Here is a 27,115-nt window from a genome sequence, read left to right as displayed (position 1 = left end):
TGCTAGCATTGATAAAGTCATTTTTATGATTGCTATAGCCAATTATATTAATAATGGATATCAACTTCATAAGAACGTTAATATCCATTATTTTTTTTCTGTTCGCAAATCCTTCTGAAACCAATTCTAAGATATACAACTATGCCTGTCATGTACAGCTCTTCACTAAAGAGCCTGGACAAATAAACTTCTTTCTACAGGTTCTTAATGAACAGGTCAGTTCTGTAGGCATTACTCTTAACTCTGTGAATGGTTACAAAAACATATATAATGACAGAGATGTGAAGGATGGGGTGTAATTTTCATGGGCACTTTAGCCACAAAGTAAAGTTTTGATACAACCAAGATCCCAGGATGCAAACTTTTTCAATATGTATACCACAGAAGCAGTGATCTCCACATAGTGCCATGACTTCAATAATAACTTGTTATTAAATGACTTTGAAAAAACTATAACAAGCAAGAACTGAGGAAAATAAAATAGGAAATAATAAATTAACAGATTACTAAGAACATTCATTTTTCTTCCTATTTTTTTTGCAGGAGCTGCATTTAAGCTTCCTGCAAGTTGTGTGTGGCTCACTAGCCATGGTTTGATCACCTCTGATATAGGGTGAAACTGTCCATTGATACCGATAGGAATTTTGTCACTCACTGATGTAAGTGAAACCAAAATTTGATCAATTGAACTACTTATGATGAATGAAGAAGGGTGCACGTTCATTAATGCACCATAATTACAGCACATTAAGTCTGGTACCTGTAATAACCGGTACTAAATTAATACACTGTAATAGGCACTATTACTGTGCATTAGCACAAATGAATGCTTTTTGCATGATGCTTAATGCCCATTGGACTAATCTACTGTGCATTAGCAGATTAACACAGTTTTTGCCCGCCATGCTAATGTGAAGTAAAATTAGGCCAATGGGCATTAAGCATCTCATGGAGACGCACATGAAATAGACTTTTGTAGAGAGAAATTAGAAAGTATTAAGAAATACTTGTATTAATACATGAACATCTGAAATCACTGGTATTCAAACTATGGAGTGTGACCCCTGGTCAGTGTGATGAAAGGTTGGGGGGGTGCAGTGCAGTGGGGTGCAGACAATAAATTTGCAAGGAGCTGGTGCAGCCCCAAAAGGGGGATGAAGGAAGGAGGGACCCCTGGGCAGGCTCCGCCAGTGGGCTGCTTTGCCTCCAGGAGGCTAGTGTACACAGCCTAGAACCACAGTGGGGCTGAGGCAACAGGTGCTAGAGCCACAGTGGGTGAAGCCTCCCTGCCAAGCTGAGTCAAGCAGAACCATGACAGCTGTTAGGATAAGGTGTACCCTGTGTCTGGATGCACTGCTCCTCTGGTATGAAGGGGTGGGGGTGCAAACAAAATTGTAACTCAAAGGGGGGTTCAGCTCAAAAAAGTTTGAAAGCCATTGTCTTAAGTAGTGAAACAAGAAAACAATCATTTGCAGTCAAACATGGTCAGAATTGCAGAGCAGCCTGGAATTTGAAAGTATGTTTGCAAATGCTGTGTTAAGGAATTACCAGGTTTCCTAATGAATACCTATTGTTGCTTACCTCTTCAAGCAGTTTTATTAACAGTTCTATTTTTTTCCTATGGTTATGAAGCTTTTTGGATTTTGTATAGGTGTGGTTTTTTTCCCAATAGTTAATTTTAAAAATAGGGTGAAATTGATAATTTTAACACTGTGTAGGGATCTGCTTTTGGAATGAGAGCTGACCTGATAAGACATGTTTTCATTGGAAACTGCTTATTTCCTGAAACTGAAATAATTTGCATGAACACCACTTCTTCATTAAACTGAGAAAACTCAAGCAGGATTCTGTCAGATTACCTGAAAGGCTAAAACTTCCAAGATCTACAGCATGCAGGCTGGTATGAAGCAGAGATCCAGGGCTTCCAGGTTTCATGACTAAGGCAGCCCTGCCAAACAGTGTGATCAGGGCTTCCAGAGACATTCGAACTTTTGACCAGCTCTAAGCAGAGTATTAGCAACAATAGTTCTAGTTCAGTCCCTTCAGACCTAGGGAAGGGATGTATCAAGTACAGCACTCACTGATAAAGTTCAAACATAGCTTTAGGATACATGTAGACATTCAGTTTCTAGCAGAAGAATCACTGTTCTCCCAGTAGAAAAAAAAAAGTGTGCAGATGTTTGGGCTTTTTCTTCTGAAACAAAATGGCTGCTCCAGGAGAAAAAATAACCCATCAACAACCAGAGTTAATTCAATCCAGAAGAAATTCTCCTGGGAAACATAACAGCTGTACAGTTTTCCCCAGTTTAACTCTTCCTGAGGACCTAAAGGAGTGAACTGAGGAAAAGGCAGCCTGCCTTCCTGAGATTGGGGTCACTCAGTCTTAAGAAGGCATGGGAAAGCACTTGCTCCCCACATCCTATAGACTGGGAGGTGAAGGAAACAGCTGTCACCATCCTCTGTATATTCCCCAAACTGGGTGGTCCCCAGTTTCAGAAAGAGGCAGGGTGCTTTGCCCATTCCCCTTTGCTGCCCACACCACACAGCTGAGTGGAAAGGCAGTGATTTAAAGCTGACAGCTGGGAGTGGGGATACAGAAAAGTTTCCCCAACCTGGCTCCAGGCTTCCACTGCCCCCACTCCCCTTCCACCCCACCATCAGCTGAGTGACAGAATGGCAGAGCTAGGTAGTTTTATATTGTCAATCCCCTCAACTTTCAGCTAAAAAACAACCTATTATTAAGATACTGAGTATGAGACATTAAACTTTAGCAAACATTTTTAAAGGCTGAAGTCATCATATGTGCTTGCCTCAGCAAACACAAGATTACCATGAGTTTATACTCCAAATTCTGTAGGAATTCTCTTGTTTCTTTTGTTTGGACGGGACCTTAAAGAAATTCTACCCAAGATTGGATACCATAACTACAGCTGAACAATAAAGTTTATTTTGGCGCTGCAGCAATAATATAAAGCAAGAAACAAGAACCAGGGGCCAAAAAAAGAGCTTGGTTCAGCATCAACACTATTTTTTTTTTAACAGCTTGGGAAAAAGACAATTGGACAAAAAAATGCTGCAGATTGTTTTGGCTAAGCTTCTAATGTTTCTAAAAAGAGTGTCTCCTACACTTTGTGGGTGTCTGTTTGTGTGCATATACAGGTTTCCCTTGCTTTATGCGGGTTCTGCATGTACAAATTTGCTCTTATGTGATTACCCTATTTATACCAAAGATTAATTATATGAGAGGTAAATTCACTCGTATGCTATTGGTTTGGTGAATGCCTGCAGTCAACTGCTTTGTGTGGTGCATTGGGGGAGAGACACGCTTCAAAATATAGTCTCCTGTGTGGATCTGTGCTCCTCGCTCATTGTCTGCAACACGTGTTTCTGTAGTTGCCATCCCCATTATGATAGTGCCCTCTGCTTGTGTGTACTGTCTGCTGTTGCTGAGTACCAATATTATCTTGTAAAAGTGGTAGAAATGGGTCTGGGGGTCAGTACATTCAAGGTTTTGGAACATATCCCTATTTGTTATATTGTAAACTGGGTTCCCTTTATGCAAATTACAGTTATGTGCCTTTTTCTGGGAACACATGTACAGCATAAAGTGAGGGAAACCTGTATATATAACATTGATGTATAGAATAACAAATATATATGTAACATTTGTGCTTTGGCTAAGCTTCTAATATTTCTAAAAATAATCTCTCCTATACTTTTTGGGTGTGTGTATTGTGTGTTTGTATGCATATTTATATAACACTGATGTATCAAATAAAAAATATATAACATTTATGTATAGAGAAATACAGTCTTTTTGCACTAGAAAAGAAGAAAGACTCAGTGAAAATGTTTAATATATTCAGATAAAAATTAGCTGAACTATTTTTTGCATGTTCTGTTTCTTTTTATAGTTAAATTTATATATTTTAAAAATTAGACAAAGTGAAAAAGAGTACTACTTCACCCATTCATCCACAAAAGCAAACTTTAAGAAAGTGGTCTCAGGATGTGTTAACCAAATCCAAAAGCAATATCATGATATTCTACAGTGCAATGACCACCTCTAAATGAATATAGGAAACTCCAAATAATTCCTGTAGATACAGATTTCCAAAGTAGTGAAGACAACTGAGGCACTTCTATTTATTTTACTAACCCTATAGAGATACAGCAAAAACAAAAAAAAGTTTTGAGGAATGATATGAAAAGGCCTTTCTTTTAAAATTAACTATCTTCTAGAAAAGCCTTATTTACAAAAACAAAATTTAAAACATACAATCTTTTTTACTTAAAGATAATGTCTATGTTCAAGCTTGTGTTTTTTGTATCTAATTATGTGTTAAAAAAAGAAAAGTAAATTGTGTTGCCATGGAATTGGATAGAAAGTTCTTTCCTGGTCTGAGAGTTGGTTAAAAGATAGCAAAGAGTAAGCCTAAATGGTCACTTTTCAGGATGGAAGGAGGTCAAAAGTAGGGTGCCACAGGGGATCTGTGCTGGCCCCAATTTTGTCTATTTTCATCAATGACCTGCAAATGGGGATGCACAATGAAATCTCTAGTTTTCCAGACAAAACCACTTTATGCCAGGTACTCAAGTCTCAAGCTGACAAAGAGGAGCTGCAAAAAGATCTCACCAGAGAGTGGACAAAAAATAGCAGATTAACTTCAGTGCTGACAAGTACACGGTAATATACATGCATGTGATGTGCTTTGTTAATGGCTTCAGCATTTTCTCATTCTGTCCTTTCCATAATACTAAAGACAGGACAAATAGCAAATGAATCCACTGTGTAAAAGCTATTGTAAATGCTCATGAGGCTATTAATCACCAACTGGAAGTACTTCAGCAAATGGAAATCAGAGAGAGACACTAAAGTTTTAAAAAATCACAAAAGTCCGGTGAATGAAGTTAGAGCACCTGGAATTCAGAGCTAGTTGTAGGTAAGGTATGCTGTAATGTATAGTAAACTTTGTTTAAAATTAATTATTGATTCTTTTAAATCAATTTCAACAAATAATAGAGACAGATTCAAAGTTTTATACCTATGTAAATAGCAGAGTTTTGGGGGGTTTATTTTTTTAAAGAAACCAATCCAGGCATTTGATTTCAGCTGAAGGTAGGAGTCAGTCTTAGGGCCTACCTTGGAGATTGGTGTTTTTGTTCAATGGTTCTAAACATCATGAAGTCCTGCTAATTTGGACTTCATTGTGCAATCAGCTTTCTCACCTGGTAAAAAGGTCATGAGACCAGTCGTTCCTAAATGAACTCAGCCACATCTGAAGCAGAACTGAAAAACAGGATCTTCATCATTTTCAAGCTGACTCAAGGTAAAAAAAATTCAAGGTTGAAACATTTGAGTCTGAACATCTCTCCTTATGAATTTTAAAATGGATTCTGTTCCACTTTGGGACCACCACTCAGGCTTTAAAATAGCAAAAGATTTTAACTTGTGTAAATGTAAATTTATTTATAAAGCTTTTCCCCTGACCTTTTATAAACAATGACTTTGACTCTATATTAAAGATGATGAATGGCCACTTATCACACCTGCCCAATCATACCTTCATATACATTTGCCAACTGCCATGATTCAAATAAACAAATATAGATATGACGCAGATGAATATTTCACTATCAAGCGTACACTATGACCTTCTTGGTATTTCAAAACAGTCATTTATAAATAATTCCAATAATTATTTGTTGCTTTTTTTATATCATACTGTATTTTTCCTAATCAAATATTTTGTTCTTATTTCAGAATTTTTCATATCTTTGACCTTGATTCTTTTCTTCTTTCACTTTTTGATCCTCTTCTCTTTCCTCACTTCCTGCCCCCCACCCACTCTCTACAAAGAGATGCTTAACTGCACAGTAGCCTAATTTACTGCACAGTAAATGTGTGCATTTACATTCATGTACACTTACTGAGCAGTAAATTACCCTAATCACAAGTAAATTTGCTACTTGAAAATGCAAATACAGATAGCAAATTTACTCATGATTAGTTACTACAGTCACACACATGTGACGTGTGACTGTGAAGCTTGGTGCAGCACAATCCATACATTGTGCTGCAGGGAGACGTAGGCTGACCCTAAGCAGTGTGGGTTGGCCAATCAAGGTTGCCCTGTACACTATTGCCATCTGTTCCCAGGCAGACAAGGGAGCCTACAGAACACACTGAAGGTATGTGCATAGGAGGCCCCTGGCTGTGCAGCATCAGAACTAAAGATTCTCTGTTCTTCAGAGGATCTGTATTCAAATGTTTGTTCAGGCCTCTCTAGGTATGTTTTTCTACCAGGAAAATTCTCAGAAGATTCTCCCAGGTCATTTGAACATTTTTACACAACCTTCATCATCACAACCCTGGCTTCTCTGTTATCTAATCTCCTTACCTCCCAGAAATCCCACAGTGGGTTATGTATTTCCTAATCCTTGACTTACATTCTTCTGTTTTCTTCCATATTATGTTCATATTACTATTATATTATTCAAAATCTTAGGGACCTCAGCTGCATACTTGTTCTCCCTGAACTTCAACTCTCTGACAGGATCAGGCACAATTTTTTCCTAGACATGGTCTCTATGTTGTCATACTATCTTCTGCCATTCCCCATGTGTGAAATAATTCAAAGCAAATCTATCATATTTTCCTTTTCTAGGCTTAGGTTACAAAATTGATAATCTGAAAGTGGTGTAATTATTTTAAAAAATGACACCTTCTTTTAGCGGATTACAGGAGGATTTTTATTCTTGGTTTCTAACTTTTACTTTGTCTTTACTATTTTGAAAACATTATCACCAAACCTTTCCCCTGTTATTTCATAATGGCGATTCCTGTTCTTTTATGATAATAAACAATGAATTTAACAAGCAAAAGGCCACAGTCCATAGTCAAATGTGCACATATGCTAATGAAAGCTGAAAACAATCCCTGCCAGCACCTGCAAACATTCACTCAGTCTTTGGTGCTTTTCTTCTGAGGGCATCTTTGCAGTTCTACTGGCCAAATAGAGTTAAAAGACTTATTTTTAGAGCTTTCAATTGATTGCCATTAATGTGCATGATTAATGCATTAATTGGTTCTTGTGTTAATTTGTTTAATGCATGAATTATGCACATGGTTCTGGAGCCCATGTCTGGGCTCCACTCCACAGCCATCACCACTGTCACTAGGCCACCCAGTGGGGCAGTGGTGCCAGTGTAGAGAAGCTACAGGGCAGCCCAGGGATGGGCTCCAAGCTATTGCAATGGGGCGGGACACACACACAGATACACAGTCTTGAGGACACACACACAATCAGCCGCAGCATGCACTTGGCCAGAAACACAGCCTAGCAGCATATAGAGTAGCTTCCAGCAGATAAATATGTGGAGGGGACGGGAAGGGGGAGAAGGGAAGAGTAGGGCAGATTGAGGCCCCTGTGGTGAGGAAGGAGTGGGATGGGGGCAGGGGCACGGCCAGGGGCTGGGGTGAATGAAGTCCCGGGACTGGGATGAGTTGTGGGACTGAGTTGTGGGTGGCTTGTCCAGGACCGGGGGCGGGGGGTTCCCGCTGCTGTACACACCCCTGGGGGAGGCATAGAGGACATATGCCCACTGGATTTATGGGCTAGGGCTCTATGCCCTGCCATCTTTGCCCCAGGAGCCACGTGCATGCCATGCATCCCCTGCCTGCCTGGCAGTGGGAGGCACAGTATGGCATCGCATGGCTCCTGGGGCAAAGGCAGCAAGTTACAGTGGTTATTACAGTACATTGGAGTAGCCTCGATGCACATGTATAGGCACCCTATGAGACTTGAATAACTGCAAAATTCTGAAATATTACATGATGTCTTTTCTTTCCATTTTTGGCTAGTTCTATTTTAGACTGTTACGTAGATGTTATATAATTGACAAAATGGTCATATCTCTTCAAACAATGAGTGTTACTTCATGTCTACTTTCAGTAGACACATAACCCAGTAGCCAGAATACTTACTGAGTTCCAGATCTAAAGCACAGAGTGGTAAAAAGCAATGCATGTACAAGAGGACTAAGCACCTTCCTTGTTAAAGTCTTTGTATTTCCAACTTGAATTTCTCATGAATTTCTGCTGTTTTATGATATGCATGATTGAAAATTATTACCATGAGTATTTTTCCCCCTTTCTCTCTCTCTTAAGTGCTAGCACTTTTTTTCAAGTGCACAAACAGCCCAAATTCAGTTACTTCAGCAGTCTGCTTACAGAAGATAATTCTCGTAGTTTCTCTCAAGTAGTTTGGATTTCTGTCAAAATCACTTTATATCAGAATCCAAAAGAAAAACTATTGTAGAAAAATGTATAACTGAAAACCCTGTTTGTTTAAAATTGAATGCTAAAGACCCTGATGTACAACAAAAAACAAAAACTCTTTTATGTGACACTTTTTATGCTGGGGAGAAATTCTCTACTTCTTTTTAATGTATATAAGATGAGTTAAAAAAATAAAATTCTTTGTTTACCAAGCAGAAAATGTAATGTTGATGAAGCAATTTTTTTCATAGCTCTTGGAAGGCATGGTAATTTGACATTTGCTATCCTCAACAGTTAAAGTTTCTACAGTAATTGTCATGTTCCCCATACTAAGCATAGGGGAATACTGCAAATGCCAAGTAAAGAATAAATACTTTTTCATAGTGGGTGCATCTACATGAGACAATTACTGTGGAATAGCATAATTAGCTCCAGAGTAAAATGTCACCAGTCTACACTTGTAGAGCTATTAGTCCAGAGTAAATTAATTAACTATGCAATAGGTTAGATACAAGTACTATCCTACTTGTTAGATACAAGTACTATCCTACAGCGGAGTTATTCACTCCACTGCAATGCATGTCTCGGATGCGATGGGGCTGCCTCAGGAATGAGGGTGCTTCAGTATGGGGGATGCCTACTTTATGCCCCAGGCAGCCCCTCCGCAGCACCTTGAACTGGGTTAGAGTTGCCTCAGGCTAGCTGCCCTGGCCCACTACACTGCAGTCCTGGGTGCACATTCAAATGCAGTTCCTGGGAGCAATAAACTCCAGTGTGAACTGCATTTATGTAATTGTTTTAATAGCATGTGTAGATATGCCCAGTAAGTACCAACATTTTTGGAAGTGTCCATGCTAACTTTATACACACACACACACACACACACACACACATATAGTAATACTTTCAACTTCCTATGTTTTGGTATTTACTTTCTAACAGTTCTCCCTTGTAGCACCATTTTTCAGGACTCCTAAATACTAAATATTAACTATTAAAAGAATTCACACTGGATTTTTTTATACACCTTCATTTATTGGAGGCTTATGCACCTCGAGTGATATTTTCAAAGTAGCATAATATGGGTAGATAACCAGCTCTCATTGGCATTCAGTGGCAGTGGAAGCCCATGCCTTTTCTTAAATATTTTGAAAATCCTAGTCCATGTATTATAAGTGAAAGTTACTTTCATTCAGACAGCTAGGACTAAAACTTGCTGATTTAAGTAATTATTTCTCTGCTGAAATCATTGGAGTTAAACATTTACAGTAGCTGGTGTTCTGTCTCTCAGAGCCATAGAGGAAGGGTAGGAACATAATGGATAACATCTACTTGGTTCTCATGTAAGGACTTAAAATAGTGAGCATGCTTGTACACAGAGTGCAAAAACTGAACGCAGAAAATTGAGATCTCTTTAGAAAAGTATAGCTTGAGCTAGCTGACTCCAAGAGTTCTCACTGGCTATTTATCATTTGCTGAGGGAGGACATTTCTGCATGGCCTCCCACCGGGCATTGTAGTAATGTTCAACACATCCACTGTTATCCACCATATATTTCTCTGCTTCCTTTCTGAACATGTAAGTGTTAGAATTAGAAACTTTCCAGCCTGCCTCATGAAAACTGCCATTAAACACAGTGAACAGGTGTACAAAAAGTGCTGATTTTACAAAAGTATAATTGCTTACAGATCTTTGTATTTTTAAGTAGGGCTGTATGGATATGATGACACTTACTAAGATGAAAATAAATATTTTTCACATTTCCTGTTAATTTTGTGACATGAATAATTTTATTTTTAAATTGCTAATGTTTCCCCCCTTTAAAATATAATGCATTTTGAGCAAATTTTTTGATGATTTCCTTTTGCACAACATAATAAAAATAAGAAAATGGTAGGTTAAATGGAATATCATCTTGATATTTCCCCACAGCCATAACACAATATAGATAGGGAACACTGAATTTATTGGGGCGGAGGAGCTATGTATCTTTTGAGTAGATTGTTCCATTGTATTTCAAATAACTTTGGTAGTATTTTAAAGAAGTTATACTTACTGTCCTCTAGAAGTATGAACAAGCAGAGTGATCAGTGTGGAAGTAGCTGGGCATATGCAATTTAAAGCTAGCATAGCATACTTGAACTCCTCTTCACATACAACATGATCTGTATAAAAGATAACGTCAGAAAAAAAATCAGTGCTCTATAAATATACTTTCTTTACTTCGTCCTATGTGCCCTGATCAAGCTACTCTGCCACAAGAACAGCTTGGAAAGCAGATTGTAACTGTGAGAATCACAATTTGTGTCCATATCTTCCCACTGCCCTGGGAGAAAGTAAACTGTGCCAGATTTCAGCAAGGTGCAACATATGTCATTAAGCCGGCAAGCTGTGTGGGCAGAGTCAAGACTCCATCTAGTCTTTCCTCTTATCCTCCACCTACATGGGTAGGAAAAGTAATGATTCTGTGAAGCCTGCCTCCACTTTCATGCTGTATCTCTGATTTAGGTAGCCTGCAGAAGATGGCAAAAGTCCAATTCATACCCTCTTATTGAATTTGTATGGGCACAGAGGGCTATGGATGATCTATCTCCCATTTGTAAAAACAAAACAAAAAAGACCTACTGAAAACCTGAAAAATTATGGAAAGTTCATGATAGCCACTTGCAGATTGATTTAAAAATAGTTATTATTTTCCTGATTATTCATATTTTAAAAGTTCAGAGAAGGGTGAAGCCTCAAAAATATGGTGATGATGTTTCCCAGAGCACTCTCTTTCCCAGTGGCAAGTAGGTTTCTAGAGCAGAACTGTTTCTGTGATTTATCGCACTATTCTTCCCACTATTCCCACTGTCTTTCACAAAGCATGTGATGCAAGAGAAAATATTCACAGGATGTTACAACTATTCCCTTTATTCCCTATGTCTACTTTCTTCTCTGGACTTGTGAAATCCATAGGAAAGGATTACCACACCTAAAATGGACAAGGTTTTCCCAGATCACCACAAACTAAAAATGAAAGTGTCCCGTGAACAACAAAAAATCGGAGTATATTTTTATGATACTTTGTACGGAAGAAATAAAAAAATAACCAAGGGGAGACATTAAACTGAGTTTACTTTTGCATGTGATTTTAAATACTGTGATTTATATCACTCGAGGTAACTGATATTTATGATCATGCTTAAATGCTTTGCAAAATTGGATTTACTGTGAAGAGAAAAGAAAAGGGTACTCTTAGATGTTACTCAGAAATGTCTGTTTATATACAGTGAGTGTAAGGAGTAAAGTATCAATTTAATCCTCTAAGAAGCTTGAAGAGTTTGGAAAGGTAAATATATAAGGTCACAAGTGTTGTTTTCAAAGCTCTCTTGACTATCATGCACACTGATTAGATAAGTTGTTTCTCATTTTGGGGTCTGATTCTGCTCCTACTGTTGTCAGTAGGGCAGGATTGCATCCCAAAAGCAAAAACAAAACTAGTTAAATTAGAAAATTAAGATGGCAGCCATGCAAAGAGGCAACTTGTACAAATCCAAATTCCCTTCCCTAAAACATTAGCTTTTTGGTTCAACCATTTATCCGTTTCTAGGTTTATTGCCTAATCATTAAAATGTTTAGCACCTCTCACATTTCTACCTGCCTAAGATTTTCTTTATGGAACTTGATTTTCACAGAGATAGGAATTTTTTTTTGTGAAACTGTGACGTACTTTTATTTTTGATTTTCTGCCACATAGTAAATGTGCCACATGGTTAACTCTGAATCATTTGAAAATTAGCTTTGAAGATGGAAGGAGCTATACTGTGTGGGGCATGTGCTTAGCACATAATGACAATGTCCACATGGAGAATTCATTTGGAATAGTAGAATAAGAAATATATGGATAACAAAAAGAACAAGGAGAATTTATCCAATCATTTTATACTCAGCTTTTTCGTTTTCTTTTTTCATTTTGGCCATGGCTGAAGGATAAAAGGGCCAGATAACATAAAAAGGAAGTATGTTGATAAGTTTTAGTATAATACCTATGAAAATATATTATACATTTAATCTTGGAGTAGTGTTATATCTTGCTATACACATTCCTCTCAGGTTTCTAATGGTGTTAAAAGACAATATTGGACAATGCAGACTGAATATCATATGCCACATAGTCATCCCAGTCACAGTTATCCTAAAATTATTCAGAGTGTTTACCAGTGCTCAAAGCAGGGAACCAGAAATCAGCATTCTCATGGGCTAATTCTGGCTCGCCCATTAATTATCTGTGACCCTGGGTAAGCTATTTATGTTTTCTGTGCCACAATTTATGCATCTCCAAAATGGATAAATAATAGCACAAAGATGATAATAGCTCCTTATTTCATGAGAGTATTTTGATGCTGAAAAAATATATTAATAAAGTAATGTGAGAACATAATATTAATGGTTCTACTAGAATACTATTATTGTTAGCAACATTGTTCTAATCCACTGTTCATCGTTTTACATTTTCACATTACATAATAAAACATTACTAATCTTCTAATCTTTAACAAGTTGCTACACAGAATTAAGATGCTGTATGAAAAGCACACTTCCATGGAGCAACACTAATGTTTGAGAAGACTTACTTCTGACCTTCTCATCTAAAACTAATTACTCTTACATAAATCTGAACTTGAATCTAATAAAGCCTCAAGTGTCCTAATGCATGTACTTGAAAAATCTATGTACTTTGGGAAACACAGTTCTTTGAATTACTAATTGTCCAAAATTATGAGCAACCACAGATCATAAGTTGGTAGATATCTACCATTCAATGTTTTAAGCCTAAGTTCTTATCTCATGTATTTCAGACACAATCCCCCCCCCCACACACATCCATGTGCTAATTAGCCTACCACTCATGACTGGAACTTGGATGTGCTTATCACCAATTCTGGACTCCTCCAAAAATGCATATGTAGATGAGGTCCAGGACAACCTTGTCCAACTCCTCTCCCCCCTACCATAGAGAATGGGGCCACACAAATCAGGGTGAGAGAGGGGGGTGACAGAGGGTTACTGGGTGAACTGTATACAATATTGTATCTTACCATGACTTGAAAAAGAGTTGTCAGTGAGGAGAACTGCACTTAATGGACAATTTCCATATGTCTTGTTCAGATAGGCTGCACTAACCTATTCTTGTAGTAGGTTTCCATCAGCATGTTTTCCCAATGTGCCTTATATTCAGTGTTGGTGACATTTAATCAACTTCATAGTTGGTTTTTATTACTGAGCACATGGTGTTTTTGACAGAAGTTTATGATAGACAATGTAGCTAGTGATATTTCCTTATATGCAATTATAACATGAGGGGTTTCCCCCATGCCAACGGGGGGGGGAGGACCCTCATCGTATTCAAGTAAATATGGTATATAGGTAAATCAGAACAACAAAGAGCAACACAGGAGCAGTTTGGGCAGCACACTCTGCTGATAAAATATAGAAAATATATAGACACTTAATACGTAACATCCCTCCACTCTAGAAAATATAGTCCTGTAATTATATGAGCCAGGCAGAGATCTATCTCTTGTGGTGAACTCCAAGGGTAATAGACTTTTCACTGGAGTAGGCTCCTCTGGCTTTTTTAGAGCAGCTCGCAGCAAGGGAAGTTTAGGTTAGATATTAGAAAAACTTTCTCCTGAGGAAAGTAGTAAAGCACTGGAACAGGCTACTCAGACAGCATGTGAAATCTCCATCCTTAGAAATGTTTTAAGGCCTGAATAGACAAAGGTTTGGCTGGGATGACATGGTTGAGGATGGTCCTGCTTTGAGCAGGGGATTAGGTTAAATGAACTCCTGATGTCCCTTCCAAGCCTATCTTTCCATGATCCCATGGGTCTTGAACAGCAGCTGATAGACTTCTCAGAACTGGTTCTACTAGGAGTGTAGTATATTCTGGTGTTGCAGAGGTCACATTGTCTGAGATTCAACCACACAATACGTTTGAAAAATGTCTGTCTACCAGAAGTCTGGGGTTTATTTAATACTGGTCTCATAGCTCCAAGGACAGATGCAGGCACCTGCTACAGCACAGTCACATAGGTTTGGATGTACGCAGGTTTTCCTTGTTCAAAGGTTATTTATTAGAAGTGAAACATCCTGTTTCTTGGAGAACTGGATTTCTTGCCTCGTCTGGTATTTGGCTACTCTATCTGGGAGGACTCAGTAAAACAAGTTTTCAGCTGGCAGTTCATGAGTAGTTTTGAAGGGCTGCAGCCTATAGGCACTGTCTGGAGTTATATGCTGCTATAGTAAGAAATTAGCTAATTTTTGGTTTTAATTAACATCTATGGTTCACTTCAATGCATCTTTAATTGTTTGGACCATCCCCTTGGTTTGGCCATTTGAGGATGGGTGGAATGGTGCGGATATGATGTGATGGATAAGATTCCTCCTCATAAACTTCTTAAATTCTTCAGAAGTGAATTAAATAACATTGTTGGATACAATACTATCTGGAAGACCATATGTTGTAAAATGTTACCATAAAACTTGGATTACAGTGCATGAAGTCACTGATGCAATTAAAACAACTTCCAGCCATACTGAGAGATAATTAATGACAATAAAGAATATCTGGCCTTGGAAAGGGTCAGCAAAATCTATGTGGAGATGAAACCGTGGCATCATGGTCACTTCCCATGGAAGGATTGTAGCCTTAGCTAGTGCATGGCCTGTGGCATGGCATGGTTTCACATGTCTTTACTGTTTGTTCCATGTCTGCATGTCTTTGGCCAGGAAACATAACTTCTGGAAAGTTCTTTCATGTAAATAAGTTCTGGACATTCTGTGTGAAGAACACTGAGAATCTGTGTTCAATCTGAATTAGGAATGACCATTTGGTTACCGCATAGGTAGCATCCCTTAAGGACAGAAAGTTGACATTGATGTGTAACAAATTTCTTTATTCATCTGCAACCTTTGCAGAACCCCACCATACACAGTTTATGACTTAAGTTAACACAGATTCCTTAGCAGTCATTTGAGTAATGTCGTCTTTCTAGAGAGGCGCATCAGAAGAGAAGTCTAGCATCAGAACTTTGGATAGTAGAAAACTACAAGAAGAGGATAATGGCAAATGATAGGGCATATGTACAATCAACTTCCTGGGACAGTGTTGAGATTCTCAGCTATATGCATTTAAAAGCAAAGACCAATGAAGACTATGTGGTAAAATGATTTAGAGTGTTGGTCCATTCTTGGTAAATAACCCTAGAAACAGTTTATGAGTCAAAATTGTGAATTTTCAGCTCTGTATGTAGTTGTGGATTTTCTTAACCACAGCAATGACTGCAAGATCTTTCTTATCAATCGGGGCATAATTCGTCTGGGTTTCATTCATTGTCCAGATGAATAATAGGCAATGGGAGCTTCATGTACAACATTATGCAGGTGACTGAAGACAGCCCCCCACTCCATAAAGTGAAGCATTGCTATTAAACCCCATGGCTTCTTCATGTCATAATGGACCAGCATGTTGTCAGACAACAACAATCACTTTACAGACTTGAAAGTTATGCAGCTCAGTCCACTTAAATGCAATATCCTTATCCAACAGATGATGCAAAGGCTCAGCAACTGTAGCTTTGTCTTTTAGGAAATAATGATATAAATTAAGCCAAATGTTAGAAATTAAGCAGTGCTAAGGAACACTTGTGGTTCCTGCTTGTTCTTAGTTGTTGGGGCCTTATGAATAATTTCCACCTTTGCATTCACAGGGTGAATTTCACTTGCATCAGCTCAGAACCCCAGTAACTCAGTGCTGGTTATCCCAAAAACATACATTTCTTTCTTGAATTTTAGGCCAGCTTTGGATTAGCAGCAAATAATTTTTTGTGCTCAGACAACTAATCCTGGTGTGGACCCTACTCTGATGAAAACGTCATCAAAATATGACATGACTCCCTTAGGACATACAAGTCAGCCATCCATAAGATTTTGGAAAAATCCTAATGCAATACTTACTCCAAATTGTAGGTCCTCCATTAGGACAGTTCTAACAAGTGATGTTTGCCTGTGCTTCAGTGGCTTAATCATCCAAAGTAACGTTTTGATATGCGTGTGTTAAGTCAAGTTTAGCAAAAAAACTTTCTTCTAGCAAGAGTGGCAAGGAACCTATTTACTGCTGGAATCTGGTATGGGTGTTTCTGTAGAGTCATATTAGTGATACAGTTATAATTAGCACATAATTGAATGTCATTGTTTGGCTTCTTGATGGATACAGTGGGAGTGGCCCATCTTGGATTTAAATTTGCTTCTAGTACATCTTCCTCCAGAAGTCAATCAATCTCTGAAACAATTTTTGGATGAAGGGTGAAAACAGCATAATGAGGCCTCATTTAAATTGGAGCCACAGTTAGATCCAGCATAAATATCACAGGCTGACCCTTATAGGCATCAAGCTGCTCATTGAAGACTTCATTGAGACCCCTAAGAACATCTTGTAAAGAAGCTATCATGAGGCTATGCACTCCTGTTAATCTGATACCCAAAGGCTCAAATCATTTTCCTCCTAGTAAGCTTTCTCTCCAACCCTTGACAGTTATTAGGTAGATGACCCCTCAGTCCTGTACATAATGAACATTGACATAACATGCACCCTTCACACCTATTGTTTGCTTGTCATAATCTATATACTTGGCTTCCCATGGTTCAATAGGTGGATGATTTCTGGGCCATGGTGAATTATATGTCTCTTCTGAAATTCAAGTAAACTCAGAGCACCTCGGAAAATTGTTTTTGTGTAGATTTTCTTGTGGGTTGGTGTTTCCAGTCTACTAACACATGTGCTAGTGTAGCTATTAGGGGACAAATCACATGCTGGAATTTCATTCAAATTAGCAACAGTATTAGCGGTAATAAGAGGTTCACTCCATGTGGTTGCCTTCTTCATAGATGTCTTGGACTTCTGATGACACACATTGTGCTGGCAATGGTGAAGATCAGTATCACAGAAAGAAATCATCGCCCCTGAATGAAATCATCATGAAATCATCGCCCCTGTGATTTCACCATACACTACAGTAGACTCCTTGGAAAGAAGGAATTTTATGATTGTGTGTGGGTGATGACCTCCTTGAAGATTATTGCCTTGAATGCATCTGGTAAATTTAGTTGACACTAGTTTTGCTGACAATGCTCAGATTTTCCTTAAATGGAGTAATCAGCTCCATTTATAATGTTTTTTTCTTGATCTATAGCAAATGTTAAGTTCTGCTTTGCAAGGAGTCTGCATTGTAGGGCTTTGTCTCAAACTCAATGCACAAGATGATCCCTAAGAAGAGACTCAAAACTGGTGTGGAAGTTACATTTCTCAGACACTTGATGCAAATCTGCTATGTGTGCTACAATCGCTCCCTCTCACAGTTCATTTCATTGGTTGAAATGTAACTGATGAATGGTTTCAGAGGGGGTAGGTGCACAATGATTTTTTAGCAATTTGAGGATCTTGTGCTATGGCTTGTTATGAGGTTTAGGCTGGGATACGAGTAAGTGAATGATCTCAAAAGTCTTTGAGCCAATGATGCAGTAGCACTGCACATTTATGGTTATCATCAGTAATCTTATTAGCTTCCAGATAGAAGTCTAGCTGCTCAATGTAAGAGTCTCAGGTAGACAGACTGGCCACATCAAATTCTTCAGTGTGGCCAGAGGTAGCCTGCACAGGCCAACATGTGGGAGGAAAAGTGCCTCAGCTTTTCTCAATGACAGAACAGATCATAGCAAGATTTTTCTTTTGCTCTTTTGCCTGAAGCATTAGAAGCATTTCTACTCACCAAAATCCATTCTTGTTGCCAATTTTGTGCATCTCTGAGGTTTTCTTCCCAGAGAGATCACACAAAGAACAGGGGAACCATCTTTATTACAAGTACTAAGCTTCCTAATACTATGTAGATAAAGCAGAACAACAAACAACACATGAGAAAAATTGCAATTTGGAAAGCTGCCGCAGGTGATAAAGAACAGAAATTAAAGACACTCATTACACAACATAAGAATTAGTCAGAGAGTATGAATAATTGTTCAAATTAACTGGTACAAGTTAAGCAGTTTAGCTTGAGCAGTTTGAAATCTTACTGGTAGAACCATAGAATCATAGAAATTAAGAGCTAAAAGGGACCTTGAAAGTCCATTGAGTCCAACCCCCCTGCTCTGGGAAGGAATACTGCTGAGATCAAGGTGTCTGTCCAGTCTCCTCTTGAAGACTTCCAAGAGGGGGGACTGCACCATCTCCTTGGGAAGTCTGTTCCAGATTCTAATCACCTTTACTGTAAAGAAGTTCTTCTTATATCCAACTTGAAACCATCCTCTAACAGTTTATGGCCATTGTTTCATAGTTTCATAGTAGCTAGGGTCAGGAAGAACCTGAACAGATCATCTAGCCTGACTCCCTGCCACAGGAAGGAATGAATGCTGGGTTCACAAGACCCCAGACAGGTGATCATCCAAACTCCTCTTGAATTTACCCAAGGTAAGGGTGAGGGCCACTTCCCTGGGAAGTTGGTTCCAGAATTTGGCCACCCTAAGTGTAAAAAATTGCCTTCTGATCTCTAACCTAAACCTATTCTCCATCAGATTATTACCATTGTTCCTCATCACCCCAGGTGGTCCTGGGGAGAAAAGGGCTCTACCTATTTACTGTTGATCGCCCCTGATGAGTTTGTATGCAGCTACCAGGTCCCCCCTCAGCCTCCTCTTGTTGAGGCTGAACAGATTCATGTCCCTCAGCCTCTCCTCATAGGGTCTCTCCTGCTGCCCTCTTACCAAGTGGGTGGCCCTCCTCTGAACCCTCTCCAGGTTGGCCACATCCCTCTTGAAGTGCGGTGCCCAGTACTGGACAGAGTACTCCAACTGCGGCCTGACCAAATTCGCATAGAGGGGAAGTATCACCTCTCTGGACTGGCTTGAGATGCATCTTTGGATGCATGACAAGGTATGGGTGGCCTTGCTGGCTGCAGTCTGGCATTGGTGACTCATGTTCATCTTGGAGTCAATAATGACTCCAAGATCCCCTTCTGCCTCTGTGCTTTCAAGAGGGGAACTCTCCAGCCTGTATGTATGCTGTGGATTCCTTCTCCCAAGGTGCAGCACCCTGCATTTGTCTACATTGAACCCCATCCTATTCTCATCTGCCCACTTTTGTAGTCTGTCTAAATCTATTTGCAGCCTCTCTCTTCCTTCAAGTGTGTCCACCTCACCCCACATCTTATTGTCATCAGCAAACTTGGACAGCGTGCTTCCCACCCCCTCGTCCAAGTTGCCTGTGAAGATGTTAAACAGTGCGGGCCTGAGGACTGAGCCCTGGGGTACCCCACTGCTTACATCTTGCCAGGTTGAGTACAACCCATCCACCACTACTCTCTGGGTGCGCCCCATCAACCAATTTTTTTACCTATCTAACTGTGTAGGCATCAATGCCACAGTCACTTAATTTATTGATGAGGATGGGGTGAGAACCAGTGTCAAAGGCCTTCTTAAAGTCTAGAAAGACTATGCCCATGGCAATACTATCATCCATTGCTCCTTGTCCTCCCATGGGGCACCCTAGTGAACAGTTTTTCTCCCAGTTCCTGATATTCACCCATTAAATACTTATAGATGGTCATCAAGTCCTGTCCCCCTGCCTCATTATTCTCTTACCCAGGTTGAACAGTCCCAGATCCCTTAGTTTTTCCTGATAAAGTTTGTCCTCCAGGGACGTAATCATTCTTGTGACCCTTTTCTGGACCCTTTCAAGTTTCTCCATGTCTCTTTTGAAGTGCATTGCCCAGAACTGGACACAGTATTCCAACTCAGATCTCACCAACACCAAGTAGAGAGGAAGTATCACTTCCTTAGACCTGCCTGCAACATATTAGCTAATGTGTCCCAGTATGCTATTAGCTGTGTTAACTACAGCATTGCACTGGTGGCTGATGTTCATCCTGTGATCAATCATAATCCTGAGGTCTCTGAGGGCCATTGTGCTGACCAGGATATCTCTTCTAACCTATATTCATGTTGCTGGTTACTTCTTCCTAGATTAAGCACTCAGCATTTATCCTTATTGAACTGGATCAAGTTCCACTCTGGCCACCTTTCCAGCTTGTCCAGGTCTGGTTGGATCCACATCCTATCACCTAGCACAGGGGTTGTCAACTGGGGGAACGCATACCCCCAGAGGTACTTTGAAAGGTCCTAGGAGGTATGTGGGGGTGGGTGGAAATGGAGTGCTGCCACCCCATGCCACTGCCTCACAGGAGAAGGGCTGGGGCGGGGTGAGAGCAAGGCCACACAGACACTGCACTGCTGACGCTCTGCTATTCACCATGCCCCTGCTCCATGTCTGACCATTCACAACCCCCCCACACACTCCACATCTAGCTGCTCACCTTCGTCCCCCCGCATCCAGCTACTTGCCACCACCCCTGCTCTGCTCTCCACCCCCCCTCCCTGTAGTACACTTATTAAAAAGGAGGCTTCTGGGGGTACACTTATTAAAAAAGGTTGAAAACCCCTGCCCTAGCATGACCACTTTCCCCCATAACTTAGTATTGTCCACAAATTTAGCCAGTGTTCTTTCCACAAGCTCATTTAATCATTGATAAAGATGTTCAACAGCACAAGGCCAAGAACCAAACCCTGTGGGACACCACTGGCCACCTCCCCACAAAATGATACAGACCCATCCTTTAACACTCTCTGGGTTTGGCCCCTTAGCCAGTTCCCAATTCACCTGGTCATGGACTACGCCAGCCCACAATCCCCCAGTTTCTTTATAATTCTTTATAATTCATGGGAGACCATATCTAAGGCCTGTTTAAAATCCAAGTATGTGACATAAGCAACATTTCCCACATCTACGAGGTTCATTACTTGAGAACAGGTTGGTCAGACATGACCTGCCCACAATGAAACCATGTTGAATATCCTTCAGCATCATGCCTTTTGCCATGTGCTAATATTCAATGAACTGCCTACATAACTTGCAGAGACTTTGTCCTTTTGACAGCACCCAGCCACGAAGCCCCAGGGCATGTATCTGAGCCAGCTTTGCAAGCTCTCCTGTAAGTATGGAAACAGGTAATATCAGCTGAGGGCATAGGTCATAGCTGACTAACTGGCAGCCACGTTGGATGCTGCTGGGTTGGGTGGTTCCTGAATGCTAGAGAGTTAGGTACTACCAGGGTGCTGCCAGCTTGAGCGCTCATTGGTTGGATGCTTATGGGCTAGATGGTGGTGGGTCTGGGGATCCAGGTTGGGCTGGACTACATCTGTGAGTGGGGAATGGGTCTGGGGTTTCTGGTCCTGACGGAATTCAGTTCAGGCAAGTCCATACCAGGAGGAGGGGGAAGATCTGGTGGAGGTATCTGATAGACCTACCCTGTCCTGTACCAAAACAGAACAGCTTCTGTTGAGAACAAAGCCACTGCCCACTCCGTACCACCGATGTGGGGTGGCCTATTAAAGCAGGGTCCATGTCTGCATGGGTGGAGAGGCTTTCCAGCAGTTGCAGGGCTGGGCTATGTTCATGCGGTGGGGTAGGGTGGAGTGGGGTGGGGTGGGGGGAGGTCTCAGAGGAATCCAGCAATGCCAGGGGTCAGAATGGCCAGTCTCTGTCAGTGGCAGGGTGTTCAGGTGGGTCCCTCCTCCACGGTCTAGAGCTCTCAAGTACTGCATGGGGGAACTTCTTCCCCATGTGGCACTTAAAAGCTTTTGCCTGCAGCCCCACACACAGAGTTAAGGACATAGGCCTATGGATATGCCCCACAGGGAAGATACTTCCTCCATGCAGCACTTCCCTCTCCCCCACTGTAGGGCTTAGGGAACACATCTATCAGGTCCTGGTGAGAGAAGCTTCTCTTCTTGACCTTGGGGAAATGCAGAACAGTTAGCTTCACCTCAATACCTGGGAAGTTACTGGAGCATATCCTAAGGAAAACCATTTCCAAGCATCTGGAGAAGGAAAAGCTGATCACAAGCAGCCAGCATGGATGTATAAAAAATAAATCATGTTAAACAAACCTGATCTCCTTCTTTGACAGACTAAGTACTTGGGTGGATGAAGGGAATGCTGGACATCAGCAAGGCTTTTGACAAGGTCCAACATGACCTTCTCATAAACAAATTGGAGAAATGTGGGCTGGATAACACTACTACAATGTGCAGAGACAACTGGCTCAATAGCCATGAACAAAGCATAATTATTAACAGGTCCATTTCAAAATGGCAGGGGGTTACAAGTGGAGACTGGCTGTGGTCTATGTTGGGCCTGGTGCTGTTCAATATCATTAATGATTTGGATAGTGGCATAGACAGCTTCTTGAGCAAGTTTGTGAGCAACATGAAACTGGGAAGGATTGCAAACACGTTGGAGGATATAAGCACAATTCAGAAAGATCTTGAAAGATTGGAGAGTTTGGCTAAAGCTAAAAGGATGAAGTTCAATGTGAACTAATCCAAGATGCCACACCTCAGGAGGAATAATCAAAAACATAAATATGAAATGGGTGACACCTGCCTGGATGGCAGCTCTGTGGATAAGGACTTGGGAGTTTTGGTAGACCATAAACTCAGTATGAGGATCCAATGTGATGTAGGTGATGCAGAGCTGTGTGATATCAGGGATCCTGTTTTTCTCTGATTTAAAAAAAATCCCATTTTTGATTAAAAAGAGTAACCCCAAATATGCATTTTTCCATGATTAAAATGAAACACCACTAACATATAGATATCTATATCTCTAAAAAAAAAAAGAGGGCCAAAACATATTGGGCCATATTAATAGAAGCATCATTTGAAAAACAAGGGGAGTGATCCTTTTAATATATATGGCACTGGTGAAGCATTACCTAGAGTACTGTGGCTAGTTTTGTGCACTTCAAGAAAGATGTCAAAAACCTGCATGTACTCAGTTATGAAAACTAACTCTGAAGTTGATTAGATCCAGCCAACACTGAGCATGACTATAAAACACATGACCCATATTGGGCAAACATACTAATGGGAATGATTATTATTATTATGATAAAGCAACTAAAAGAAACTGCATTAATACAAAACATAACCTCCCCTACAAAAATACTTTGTTCTTATTGCACACGTTACCACCATTAACACACTAACTTTTCACAAACCAATCCCAAACCAGGGCAAAGCAATAACTTTCACTCTGTCCCTCAGTCCTTTTGGAAGAAACACCACCATTCTTCTTTCCTCCATGTCTTCTCTGCCTTCTCCTTTCCCATCTCATCCACATGTTAATCAACATAGTATTTCAATTCATATATTGCCAACTCCAAACATTTTACTTCAGTGAAAGCCAGTCCCTTGACCAACAGTAGGTTTTTCACCTTACATATCTCTACTGTCAGACAAAGTAGTCTGGTTCTCAGTCTCTGTGTTTCCAGTCTTTTGAGCATTATGCCATACAACACTATTTCATATGTTAAGTCACAGTTCATATCAATCACCCTCAAAAAATGATCCAACTCCTTCCATACCCCTTGCAAAAAAGGACAGTCTCAAAATATATGCGATACATATTCTTCAACCCCCCATTCCTCTCTCAGACCTGATCTTACCAATCACCATTTATGCTGAATGCCCCTCACAGGAAGAATATTCCGTATCATTATCCATATGATATCCATCATCCATATGTTCTCCTTTCAAACTATTATCTGTCACTTCATTCCACACATTTGCCATCTGTCTGTCCATCAAATGTTCAACTATTTTTATCATGTCTTTCTTTCTTATCGTATTAATCACCTTCTTGCAGTATTTCAAGCACTCCAATCCCACTTCCTCTAGTTTATTTACCCTTAGAAACTCTCCATCTTCACGTCAGAGGCTGTTATGCCCACAGCTTTTGCCATTCGCCCCTGTACATGCCCCATCTTCTTCATTTTCTTCCTGCCAAGTAATGGCAGAAACATGCAGTCCTCCCCACCTGCTCTGTTGCCTGTTTACAGAACATACTTATAAAGTAAGTGTACACAAAGTTTTTCAAAACTGGCATTCCCCAACCTCCTAATTCCCTGGTTGTGTATAGTTGTGTAAACTGGTTACCCTTTCTCCTTTATCCCTGCCTCTCCAAATTACCCCCACATACTCCCTCCACATATCTGCCTCTGTACCCTTCTGATCTGCTGCTGTGGTGGTGGACACACCATGTAAAGGATGATAGGCAACAGCACCAAGTTTTCACCGCAGCCACTTTGCCCTTGAAAGATAAAATTCTATCCCCCCACAATCCCAAGATCTGCCTCACTCCGACCTCTAACTTTTCCCGTGACTTTTTTTCCTTTTTTCCTTTCCCTTCAGTATCCCTTGGGATTCTTGATTACATCTCTACCATCCACAGCCCAAACTTCTTCAAATTTTCCCAATTCTCCATTCCCATCAATATACTTTTCATATTATTTAAATTTGCCACTGACCCCTTCACTATAATCATTAGAATGCTTCAATACCCTCTCAACTGATACATTGTCCTGAGCCACTAGGTTCACCTCATCCATATATAATGCACATTTAGCTTCTCCTCCTTTTGGTATCTTCACATTGCTTATCAGCTTATCATCAAGAATTCTCTGTGCCAATGGCTCCATCACACAGAAAAAGATAGAGGGACAATAAGTATCCCTGTCACAACCCTTTTTGTATGGGGAATGCTTTGTTCAAGTCAGTATTCACCAGTACTTGACTTCACTGTATAACACTTTAACCCATCTTATCATCTTTACTGGAAACCCCATCCTCTGCAATACTTCAAACATGAAAGTGTTAGAAAAAATTATTGAGCCAATCATATGATTTTTTTACAGGGCGAAAATCATTATTACTTTTAATTGCATCTATATGTGCAATTAAAGTGAAGTAATAAACTCCAGAGCAATAAACTCTGGAATGTATTGCCATTTGAACGTTTGCCTGGACTGCAGTATATTGAGCTGGGTCAGAGCAGACCCGGTTGTCAAGGGGCCCAAGGGGTCAGCCTGTCAACCCAGGGTTGCTCCCCCCAGCTCAACATGCTGCAGAGGGTCTGGTTGGGGCACAAAAGTACTTCAGCATGGGGCTAGCCAGCAGACAGCCCCCCATACTGAAGCACCCTGATACCCCAGCCAATTGTAGCAGCATCTGCACATGCACTGCTGCAGAATAAATTAGTTTATTCCACCCTAAACCACAGATGTACCCAATGTGTTTCTTTTCCTCTCTCACATATCTGATATGACATCTCTCATTAACCATAAGATAGCCTTCTCTCAGGAATGGCACATGTTTGTATCACATCTACTAAACAATCATACATTCTTTTAGCCAGGACTTTTGCCATCATTTACCTTTAAAAGGGTTATTGGACTCCAGGTGTCTAATACATCTTCCTTTTCCTTCTTGAATATCAAAATTATAGCACACATTCTGCAAAATCCTCCCTTGTCTCCTTACCCTCTGTTGTTTTCCGGTATGCCTCTCTTATATCTGTCCCCAGCCATTGCCAAAATTTTTCATAGAATTCTGTCAGAAGTTCATCTGTTCCCAGTGCCTTCCATCTCTTGCAGGTTTTTAAGCAGTCCTCCATCTCTTTCATATTTCTCCAATTTTTATGTCTCTTCATCGTCCAATCCTTCCTTTATCCCCTCAAGAAACACCTTCATTTTTCTTCCATCCACTGTTCTTCTCTACAGCTTCTTATAAAACTCTACTGCCATGTCCAACACCTTTGCCCTCTCTTTTACTTTGATTCCTTCTTCAGTTATCTCCTCTTTCAGTTCCTTCCTTCTTTTCCTCAGTTTTACCAAAAAATACTTATGCCTTCTCCACCTAAGGAGCTCTAGTTGGAAAGACTTTCTCATCCACTTTCCTTTTGAGCCAGTCTTCAGTCTGTTGCTTTATATCTTTCAGTTCTTCTTTCACTTGAAGTCCTCCTACTGCCTCCTTTAATAATTTCTACTTCCTTGTCTGTAGTTCTTATAACTCTTCCACATGCTTCTTTGCTTCTCATCAGTCAATATTTCTGAAAAATTCCCTTGTTCTTCTCTTGATCATTGTCCACTACTCCCAGATGCTTTTGTAGTATCTCTTCAGTGCCCTCCATCCTTCATACATTTCCACATATTCTTGACAGGTCTTCTCATCTTGTAATAACTGAACATTTAACTTCCACATCCCTTTCCCCCTACTTTCATTTTTATCTAAACTCACTTCCATTCTCAACATCCGGTGGTCACTGAAGGTCACATCTATGATCTCCTACTTTCCAATCACTGGCCCATTTGACTTCAGTACAGAATGAATCCTCTGCACCTGTCTCCCACTAAGTTCCATTCTCATAATCACCTTCCCATCAGCCCATACATCTTTTAAGCCTCCTTAGCTTATTAATCAATATTTTTGATGAGAAGTTTAGCTCTCCCTCTCCTCTATCAACTCTCCTATCCCCCTCTTCAATAATAATTGAACCCCCCCCACAACAGAATTGCTGCCTACTTCTGCCTACATAGGTGGGTCTGTTTGACCTTGATATAGGGTAAAATTGTTGGAAAAAATTATCAAGAAGTCCATTTGAGAGAAACTGGCAGAAGGCATGATGCTGAAGGATAGCTAACAGGGTTTCATTGTGGTCACGTTGTGTCTGAACCTTCTTGTCTCCTTCCATGATCAAGTAATGAACTGTTTACATATGGGAGACACAGTTGATGTCATATACTTGGATTTTAAAAAGGCCTTCAATATGGTCTCCCATGATGCTCTTATTTAAAAAAAAACAGGGATTGTGGGTTGACAAAGATTGGTCAGGTGGGTTTGGGA

At 40.2% G+C, this 27,115-nt stretch overlaps 1 protein-coding gene across 3 annotated transcripts in view; it reads right to left on the bottom strand.

The window, feature by feature from the left end:
- Positions 1-27,115, bottom strand: part of KCNT2 (potassium sodium-activated channel subfamily T member 2) — a 259,822-nt gene that overhangs the window by 98,062 nt on the left and 134,645 nt on the right. For all 3 annotated transcript variants that reach the window (XM_019530701.1, XM_019530703.1, XM_019530704.1), the window contains exon 14: positions 10,338-10,446. In XM_019530701.1, the coding sequence (XP_019386246.1) occupies positions 10,338-10,446 (109 nt within the window). The remainder of the gene's footprint in view (positions 1-10,337; positions 10,447-27,115) is intronic.

Source organism: Crocodylus porosus, unplaced genomic scaffold, assembly GCF_001723895.1.
Source record: "Crocodylus porosus isolate Cpor-Errol unplaced genomic scaffold, CroPor_comp1, whole genome shotgun sequence".
Classification (NCBI taxonomy): domain Eukaryota; kingdom Metazoa; phylum Chordata; order Crocodylia; family Crocodylidae; genus Crocodylus; species Crocodylus porosus.
Note: the sequence above shows the minus strand (reverse complement) of the source record. Positions and strands in the feature narration are given on the sequence as shown.